The sequence below is a fragment of the Columba livia genome, unplaced genomic scaffold (genome assembly GCF_036013475.1).
Source record: "Columba livia isolate bColLiv1 breed racing homer unplaced genomic scaffold, bColLiv1.pat.W.v2 Scaffold_286, whole genome shotgun sequence".
NCBI lineage: Eukaryota > Metazoa > Chordata > Aves > Columbiformes > Columbidae > Columba > Columba livia.
The window spans coordinates 109,000-119,009 of record NW_027043323.1 but is presented as its reverse complement, the minus strand read 5'-3'; the positions used below and the strand labels follow the sequence as shown (position 1 = coordinate 119,009).

The window sequence follows — 10,010 nt, the reverse complement described above, 5'->3', positions numbered from 1 at the left end:
TCCTGCTGCCCCGCGGGGGATTTGACCTGTCGTGGTCAAGACGTTCTTATCCTGCTCTACCCCATTGGGCCACGAGAACAGCCAAGGAAGAAGCAGCTACCAGATGCCTCAGCAAATACACTGGAAAGTTCTCGCCTGCTTTGGGGCACAGGCTTCCACAGTCAGAGGACCCAGGGCTGGTGTCAGTATAATGTCTCGTTGCCTTCTCTAGAAAGCCACGGAAACAGAACGTCCTCCCTGTCACTACTCACTGCCAGCACCAACTGAACCCTCAGGAAGCCCAGTATTTCTGGTCTCTAACTGGCAGAACAGCAGTCGTGCATCCTACGGGATGTGGCTGCTTGTGTGCACTTGGGGTCCAGACAGTCAAGCTGATTCCAGCTTCAACTGTGGCGCTTCTAAGCACTGAAGTTTAAATACAAAATGAATGAGAAGACGGCAGTCCAGCCATCCGCCACCAGGACGTTAAAGCAGAAGAAAGGCAGCGTGGCACACGCTCAAGGACAGGGCTGCCTGTACCCTTTGGCGGGGAAGCCTCTCCCCATCCAGCCGCATTTCTCCTCCTCTCCTGCAGTTCTCCTCCCTCTCTGTCCCCATACCTTCAGCTGGAAGGTCTGACTGGGATTCAGCGCCGCCAGGAAAGTGAACTGTCCCAGGAACGTTCCCTGCTCCTCGTGTTCTTCCTTGAAGCCCTACAGAAAGATGGGTGGGGAAAACAGAGCGTCTGGTGCACCATGGGAGACTGAACTTCAGTCAGTGAAGTACGGGGTTATTTCAGCTATGGAGTCCAAGGATGATGAGCACAACGAAAAGACCTGAAGCTGCAGCTGGGCAGCACATCACACTTGCCTACTCAATGAGTCCAAGCTGGCAGTCAGAAAAGGAGCAGATGCTCCCAGTGAGAGGGAGGTAACCTGAGGATCACAAATCCCACTTGGGTTGGAAGCCAAAAAGGTTTAAGACCATGCACTGTCCAGCTCCTTTTCCCTGTGGCTCCTGGAGTAGCTTCTTGCCCCAGAAGCCTTTTTTTGAGTGGTACATTGAATAAAAGAGGAATACAATGGGAAGTAAGCAACACCAAGGAGCCTGTTTCTTCTGAGAGACAGAAGAAAGCTTCAGGCCACCAAAATCCTTGACCCATCTTCATCCCCTGCTTAGAAATGCTGTGCAACCCCAGCCCCCCACACTAGAGAAGTCACTTACGTAGACAGCAAAGTCCTTGGGAGCTCCAGAGATACTTTCTCCATGGAACGCTGTCTCTGAGACATGGTCCATGGTGACGGCTCTGGGAATGACCGGCATGGACAGCTTGATGAAGACGTGTCCTTGACTTCCTGGAAAGGGCCAGCAGTTTCCAGGATGATTTTCTGGCTGAAAGGACAAGAAATACTCAGCAGGGAGACACAGGAGGAGAGCAGGTCCATGTGAGAAGGAGGCAGGAGAAGAAGCTTCAAGGAGCAAGGACAGGGGAAGGCAACTCTGAGCAGCACGTGTGGTTCATTCTCCTGACCTTTGTTTTACTGCTTCTTGGTGTTCCTACCTCCAGAATCAGCTCAGGGGTCCTCATGTAATCCATTATCGACAGGGAATACAGGAACACCTTTGCTTTGTCAGTCCGGAGGGATGGAGAAGTCCTGGAAAGAATGACGGCAGCCCCTGGAAATTAAAACATGAGCATGATCACCAGGCAGTGTCAGGAGGAATATTACACTGTTGACTTGAAAAAGGCTTCTCAGTTGTCATCCATGCCCTACAGTGGGTTCCCCTTTGTCTTGATGGCATGACCCCTCTGGAACACATAGCAAGGAGTCATCAAACTGTCGTATTTGGCCGTGGAAATAGGCAAGAATGTGAACCAGCCTTTCTGTGCTTCCCACGGGGTCTGGCCCGTTACAGGCTCTGTCAGTGGGGGCACTTTTAGGGCCCATCTTGTCAATCTGGACAGGAAGCGCATTGGAACTGGTTTGTATGTAAAATGTCACGGCACCTGCCGATTTGAGGGCATAATCCGGCATCAGGACGTGGATTTCCTCCAGCTTCTCCAAAGCTTGATTGATGATCTCCTGAACAGCCTGGGAAAGAACACAAAGGAGAGTGCCTGTTAGAAGGAAAACGAATGGGGCAAGCAGCTCCCCTGCAAGGCCAGCCAAGTTGAACGGGGACAAGGCCGATCTCAGATGGAAGGAACAACCAAATTGCCTGGAAGCCTCCCAAGTTTGCTCTGCTGTGATTGACGGGATCAGAAAGGGAGGGCTGCTCACTCCAGTGCTCTGAACGCTGGAGCTGCGGGAAGGGGCTGTTCCTGTGGAGAGGCCCCAGGCCAGGAAGCACGGACAGACAAGCCTTCTGGGCATGAGATAGGCCCAGCTTAACTCTGCACTGCTGAGACCATTCTTTAATTCCAGTCCTCCCTTGAGGAGAACCCGAGATCTGGACGCAGAGGAAGGTCCGACTCAGACAGCTGTCATTCCCGTCACGCTCCCTCTCCCCCATAAGGACGCGTGGAGCAACAGGAAAAGGAAGCGTGGCCATGACAGCACTTGTTCCAGCAGCACCAGCCTGTTGGCTGTGACAGGGAATGGAGTAGGATACGTGCTGGAGGGAGGATAAAACCCCTGAGCAGATCCTTCTGCCTTGTGCCCTTACCCATCCGGCAAATCCTGGGACCTTTGCCTGCTTCAATCCTTCTTGTAGAGCCAGCTCAGCAACATCCTTTGCACTCCAGCGCAGATGATAAAGTTGTTCCTGAAGCTTACGGAGCTGGACGGGCAGGGACGGGGTTTCGCTCAGGTCTCCTAACTCTTTTGCAGTGTTCCAGGTTAAGACGCCAAGTCGTCCCACATGGTAAACTCCTGTCAGACACCCACCAGAGCTTAGAACTTGGTCTAAGGCTGGGCTATGCCTCAGGCTACCTTCTCCCCTTTCTGTGTCTCTCCCAAGTGCCATAGTTGTCTCTTGTTGCCTTTGACAGTGGCCGTCAGGGCGTATGGGCTCTGCAATAGATGGACGTTCCCTGCCCTGGACTGTGCTCCTTGTCCTGCAGAAGATTCTCAGCCCCTGGGGCAGGAGAGCTCAGCCACGGCCTCTCCCTGGGCTGAAGAGAACTGGCTCAGCCCTCCTGGGGAAGGCAACTCAGCCCTTCCTCACCCACACCCGTCCCGCTGGAGCAGGGACTGGCACAGCTCTGTGGGGACTTTCTGCTCTTGGCTGAGCTCCTCTGCTCACAGTGGAACAGGGCAGGATGGAGCCCCGAGTACCTCCTAAAGGACCGCCCTCAGGTCGGAGATCTGCAGAGACTCACCAAAACAGAAGAGACCAAGCAGCAGCACCAGGGTCGATGCCTTCAGTGCCTTCATCTTCCTGCAGAGCAGATAAAGAAAAGGCTGGTGAAGCTGGCGGTTCCTGTGCAGATCAGCAGCAGACCGGAGAGCAGCAGCAGGGACTCAGCCCTTGAGCCTGGCGTTCCTGCCGTGTGCATTGGCTTGGTCCTGCACCAGCTGCAGTCACTGCTGGAGGTGTCACCAGCTGCACCAGTGGGGGATTTGTCACAGCAACAATGGTTTCCTTAGGGACAAAGGGCTCAAGATGGACTCTGGACTAAGAGCAGGAAGTGCAACAGGACTTGTGTCCACACTTCACATCTGTGGGGATGGACAGGGGTTCTTTGGAAATGGAAGGGACATAACAAACGCCTGTTTCTCCTGCCCAGCATCCGACCGGCACTTGTGCTGCTCCTGTTCTCCACCCTCGCAAGAGAAGGTTCAGCCTGTGCCCCTACAGTCCAACAGCTGCCAGGGGGGTGTGCATCTCCCCTCTCGCAGCGTTTCTTTAGCAGGTGGGTTATCTCCGGCCCTTCTCTTGGCAGAACGGCACACAAATGCAGACCGGGTAAAGAGGGAGGGAGGGCTGAATGTCAATGCGTGCTGGCAAGCAACGGGCAACCAAGGAAGCACCAAAGAAACTCCGATGTCTGGGCCCTGCTGCCCTGAGCCTGATCTGCCAAGACACAGCACACACCGCTCTGCAAGGGGGAAATTCCTCCTGCCTGTTCCAGGAGGCTCTCAACAGGCTCACAGTGTACACTCAACAGGAATAAACAATCCCTTTTGTTCTCCTAGAGAACTCCTTGCACCCCTCTGAGGACTTTGGGCCCCTTTCCTAAGGCAGAGCCCTGGTGAGGAGCTGACCAGGTTTCCCAAGGAAACCTCCTCTGTCAGGAACACAATTCAGACCCACGGCCAACAGAGGACACGCTGGTGCCCTTCTGGTCCCTGTGGAGAGGAAAACCAAGCAGGCTCAGGGACAGAACCCACCCTGCAGAGCACAATACAGGACGGAGCTGAGCTCTCACAATTACTGCGGCAGGCTATGTCTGGGCCACCCCCTGGGACTCTCTCTGTCCCATCCAAAATGGAGCTGTCCCTCATTCTGCAGAGATCAAAGGCTTCTGGGCCCAGCCCTCACGTTCATGAAGAGACTGAAAGGCGGCTGCTGCCTTCCAGCAGCTCCAGACCCAGCTCTCAGGCTGCCCTCGTGTTCCTCTCCTGTCCACCATCCACCCACCCCAGCTGACGAGGTGGAAAACACACCTGGGGAAGGGAGCAGAAAATACTCCCAACATACCCGTTCAGACGTTCAGCCATCTCTGGGTGTCTCTGGGTACCTGCTGAGGTGCAGGTAACAAGCATCTCGCTCGCTCTGGAGTGAGCCAAAAACTCTGCGATCTCAGTTCCCTCAAGATCGAGAGTGGCCAAGGCGCAGGGAGACCCCTGCTGTGCCGACCTCAGCGCTGATGCTGCTTTGTGACGTCAATGGCAGTGGCTGATGTCACAATGGAAGAGGCTGCGCCACGTTTGGAGGCAAAGTCCCACCTGACAGGAGCGGGTCTTGCAGTCCTCTCTGCAAGGGAAGGAATCCTTCACCACAGAACAATGGGAAAGGTACAGGAACACGCTACTCTCAGATAACAGACTCTGTCACCACTCTTCCTCTTGCTGACCAAAGTTCAGACGGTGTTGGAAAACAACAACAAAAAAGCAAGATGTGCTCCTCAGGGAGCACATTATATCAGCCGTTCAACAGTAAGTCCAACTCCCACCTGAACCTCAGGATAAGAAATGCCATCGTAAATTTCCAGGAGAAGGAAGGGTGTGAAATGGCAAGACCAGAAAACGTTCATGAAAGCACGGCCATTCAAGTCCACAGCCCTGATCACAGATCACCTGCCCGTTACCTAAGGCAGGAGGTTCTCAGCTGATTTGCGGCCACTGACATCTGGAAAAGAGCACAAGGTCTCTTGTTCTTTAGCACTGAACACGGAGGTTGGAACGGGATCTGGGAAGAAAACCATCTACAGTCAGTCTGGTTTCATTCGAGGCCATCAGGACAAGTTGAGTTCACATTCACCAGGATTCACAGCAGGTCCCACCTGTCCCTGCAGATCCCAACAGCGCTCCTGTGCAGGGTGCCGAGGAGCAGTAAGCACAGAACAAGAAACCTCCCTTCCAAAGAAGCCCCCAGCCGCTTTTCCAACAAGCTGCACAGAGCAGCAGCTGAGAACAACCTCTGCCACAACTGCACCCGGCTCTGCCGTCTGCACAAGGAGACCAGCTCCTAAATGATCCCCAGCCCTACAGACACAGATCTTCCCCAGGGCAGGGTTGAGGAAACACCAGAGTGCACGGACACCTGATCATTCAGTTGAAGCTGCTGGGGAGAAGGACAGAGGACTAGAAAGAGACAAATGAGACAAGAGAGAAGACAGAGGAGCCCAGAGAGAAAGAAACACACAGGGAAAAGGATGGAGAGATGGAGAGATCAAGGCAAAAAGGGACAAGGAGCCGTGATGAGACAGGGAGGAAGAAACAGCAGGGCTGAGGAGCAGGACAGAGGGATGGGGAGTGGGGAGGAGGAGAAGCAGGAAGGGGGTAGAGAAAGACAGGGAGGGGGATGTACAGATGGAGAGACAAAAAGAAAGGCAGGGAACAGAACAAAGGGACTGAGAAACAAAGCAAAGTTCAGATCAAAATGAAGAGACTGGAAAGGGAAAACATGCAGCAATGAGCTGGAGGAAGAGGAAAAGAGGGCTGAGGAGCAGGAAAGAGGAAGAGAAGACAAAGAAAAGGCAGAGCCAGCTGGACAGGGGAGATATAGTGAGAAGGGATGGGGCCGGGAACAGGCAAGGAAGACAGAAAGACAAACGGGACAGAAAGACATCAAGAAGGAAAAGGGGCAGTAGTCTGGACAGAGATGGAGAAAGAATCAGCAGGGAAAGGGAAGACACGCAGAAAGACAGAGAGGGAGCAGGAGAGAGAAAGAACAATAAGGGTTGGGGGTATGATAGAGATTGGGAAAAAATCCTGGGGTGGGCAGCAAGATGGAGAGGGAGTGAAAAAGAAGAGGGGCAGGAATAGGCGCAGGGAGCAGGACAGAGGGATACAGTGAGAAATGATGGGGCACGGAGCAGGACAGAGCAACAGACAAGAATGATAACAAAGAGAAACCAGGGATGGTGAGAACACAGAGGGGTGGAGACGGAGAGGGAGATATGAGAAACCCTGCACAGAGATTCAGAAGGGTGGAGGAATAGGTGAGGAAGCAGCAGAGGGACAGAGGGAGAAGAGATGAAGAGGAAGAAGGGCACAGTAGGAAAGAGGAGGGAGCAGGGAGGGACTGGGACACAAAACAGGGTGAAATGTCCCCAAGGGCCCAGGACTCACCACACTTCCTGCTCTCTGCACTGCCAGGCAAGCTGTGGAGTTCAGGCACTTCTGTCTGTGAGAAATGCAGTTGTGATTCGTGCTGAGATGTTCAATGTTTACAAATACAACCAAATGAGGCTCGGGCTCTGAACCTGCAAAAAGGAAAAGGTGGTTAAGTTCTATGTAAAAAGTTCTGAAACTTGTTTATGAGGTTATATTGATAGAGGGAGCTAACATTTTCAGGGTTAACCAACCACATAATAAGGGCCTACTAACGAGCTAACACTTGAAGACACATAATGAGTATCTAGTTTAGAGCCACATGTAACCAGTTGTGTTAAGAAAAAACAGAACGTCATCAAATGTCGAGATCAGAAGTTTTACAGCACCAGCTGTAACCTTGAGGAGACAAGACAGCCAAGATGTACAGCAAAAGGGGCGCCAGTCTGGTTTCAGTTGACTTGGCAGTTTGGGAGACCCATAGAGACCATAGAGATACGTAGAGTCCCTTAAAGACCCATAGAGACCACAGAAACAACAGAGTCCCATAGAGACCACAGAGACCCATAGAAACCATAGAGTCCCATAGAGAACACAGAGACCCATAGAAACCATAGAGTCCCATAGAGACCCCTAGAGACTCCTCCTCAAAGCCACCAAGTGACACTGCGCAGGCGCAGCAGGGGAGGGTCAAGGAGGAGACCATGGAAATGGTTCTCTGAGACTCATTTTAATAAGAAGCGGGAAAGGTTATGAATATGTACAGGCGTTCCTGGGGTCATTATGAATATGTAACACCTTACGGTATTTAAGCACACCTCTTATTGTTTCAAGGTATGCATGTTGGGCATAGCGAATCCCCCGCGCACCCAGCGCTGTTTTGCTTATGCTCTAATGAACACGTGTTTAAGAAATACAATTAAGGAATTGGATTAAACGTTGTTTATCCATAGAAAAAGCCTAAGTTATTTATTTCATTGCTCTACAACAAGTGATTGAATCTGCTACAGAAAAGTTCAACCACCTCCTGTATAGTAAAGGATAAAAGAAAGTATGGATTTTTGTTGCATCTAATCCGTAACGCAAGTACCAATTAAAAATACATTAGCAGTGGGTTCCTTCAAATATTCCCTGGGAAGGCAGTTCCTGGCACGATTATATTAGCGTTCTTACTATTTTACAGGAGAAACACAGGGCACGGCTGATTTTGCCCACGTGCAGCGCAATGATCACACGAGTGTGGTGAACCTGGTGAAAGGCCCTAGAGAAGGAAAATCAGGCTGCGTGTGCAGAGCCAAAACAGAAACCCTTTTCAAACTGTTTAATTTTAAAAAGCTACAACCGGTATAAAGTAGAAAAAAGAGCAGTGAATGTGTATAATGACACAATTAGAGGGTTTTTCAGTTCCATGATGTGCTCTTTTACTAAAACGTGTCTGCTGGAGTGGATATCCCGGACACGAACAGGCGGGTTCCTGGTGTTGTGCCCATGGTGATTCATCCACTGTGGCCGTGGGTGTCAGGCCTTGATACGACAGACACAAAACCTTGGGAGGGAGGTGATCACAGTAAAACACTTAATGATAATGAGCCAGCAGACTTGATTTAATCTTTATTTAAAAATACACATGGCTGCTGTCTATTTTCCAGTTTAGCTTGGACGGGCTCCAATATCTCTATTAATTCTAATTACCACACGTGAGAAAAATTAAGGGGGGAAAGCTTTGTTTTTACAACGGAAAATACAGTCTAAATCATCCACCCTGGACTGACCGAGGGACAATTTTGATCTCATGTTCTCTGTGTATTCTACACCAATATCTGTTCTTCAACAAACCTTTCACTGGTTTCCATTTCTTTCCCTGATTATCCTTTTTCAAAACAAATGGATCTGAAGGGGATAAATACAATGCATAAGTAACACTATGTATTGTGTAATATGCCTTATGTAATATGCAATATATGATTTAAAATAGATATATTATTATATATTACATGTAGCACATTACTATACTACACATCTCAAAGTATACCCACCTAGACCTGTGCAGCATATTAATATTATTTACAGTGGTCGCCATTAATTACAATATTCAATCAGATTCTCCCTGGTTGACTCCCTGTTGAACACCAAACGATCCTTTTCCAATGTCAGAAAATACAGCCCGGGGGGGATTTCTCCCGAATCCTCCTGTTGATTGTCCACTACCTACTTCACAATCACATTAACAGACAATTGGTGAACCGTAAGTACTGGACTATAAAATCACCCAAGACACAAGTAACAACAACAACAAACCACTAAAGACACAAACAATTATACAATTGCTAAAGCACAAACAGCAAAATCACTAAAGGTACCTTTACCAAATTACTGTTCCCTCGTTTTTCTCTTTTCTTTATTGTTTTCTCATTTTTCTCTTTAATTTTTTATTTCTTTCTTTTTTTAAGTTCCCCAGTTTACCAAAATGCGCAGACGCGAAGGCGCAGACCCAACGCGCTGGTGTCGCCCACGTCTCGCGCAGGCAGCGTGCCAACCCAACCAGACAATGAAAGTGCCTTATCTCACTGATGGGGTTTTACCCGCGTCCTGAGCTGGTCCGAGGATCTGTGGTGCCTTCCGGGAATTCCCCGGTGCCGGCACAAGGTCCAGAGATCCTGGGGTCTACAGGAGGTCAGGCAGATTATCCCATCCTCGTCGCCAGAAAATGATACTGAAAAGTTGGCAAACAGACTCTTGAACACTGGCCGTACTTCATTGGCAGTAATCCCTCCTGGATTAACACCCTCTCTGGATGGCACGGGTGCCAACTGTTGGCAATCAGGGCAGGACATAAGAACGCTCCTGGCCTGATCCACTGTAATTTGAAATTGTCGTATTAATGACTTTGCACTCTGGTGAAAGAATTCATGTGATCATTTAGCTTGCTCCAAGGCTTTAGGCACAGTGAGCAGCACAGCTTGTGCATCGGCCCTCCTATTGCCTTCTGCAAGAGGTCCTGGAAAGGCCACTGCGAGAGCGGGTGGGTGTGCATTGCATAAAAACCATGATGTCTATGATTTATTAGAAACCATAGCATTCTCAATTCGGCCATCAAAAGAAGATTATCCTCTTCCTTAAGAAAAGAAGCTTCCAGGCGGTTAAGTATGCCAGCTGCATAATATGAGCCAGTTACAACATTCAAAGGTTTGTTACAGAACACCTCAAAGCGATCCTAACAGCTGTCAGCTCAAGAACCTGTTTGACCCTTGGTCTCTTTTTCTACTTTGTGTTTGCAGCACTGGGTATCTGAGTTTAGCCACGTCATTA

The 10,010-nt window shown here is 50.1% G+C and overlaps 1 protein-coding gene across 1 annotated transcript; it reads right to left on the bottom strand.

Moving 5' to 3' along the window:
* LOC135578050 (SUN domain-containing protein 3-like) lies at positions 1-4,643 on the bottom strand. Its single transcript, XM_065048239.1, has 7 exons — positions 4,624-4,643; positions 3,302-3,360; positions 2,647-2,852; positions 1,988-2,072; positions 1,541-1,656; positions 1,204-1,371; positions 1-692 (listed from the first exon to the last, which is right to left on the bottom strand). The coding sequence occupies exons 1-7, from the start codon at positions 4,641-4,643 to the stop codon at positions 498-500; spliced, it is 849 nt and encodes a 282-aa protein (XP_064904311.1). The 3' UTR covers positions 1-497.
* Positions 4,644-10,010: the final 5,367 nt, after the last annotated feature.

Excerpts from the sequence above, each read along its gene's own strand:
- LOC135578050 (XM_065048239.1), bottom strand. The coding sequence starts at position 4,643 with ATGGCTGAACGTCTGAACGG. Across the intron at positions 3,361-4,623 it reads ATGGCTGAACGTCTGAACGG|GAAGATGAAGGCACTGAAGG; the intron begins GTATGTTGGGAG and ends TCTGCTCTGCAG. Across the intron at positions 693-1,203 it reads CCAAGGACTTTGCTGTCTAC|GGCTTCAAGGAAGAACACGA; the intron begins GTAAGTGACTTC and ends ATCTTTCTGTAG.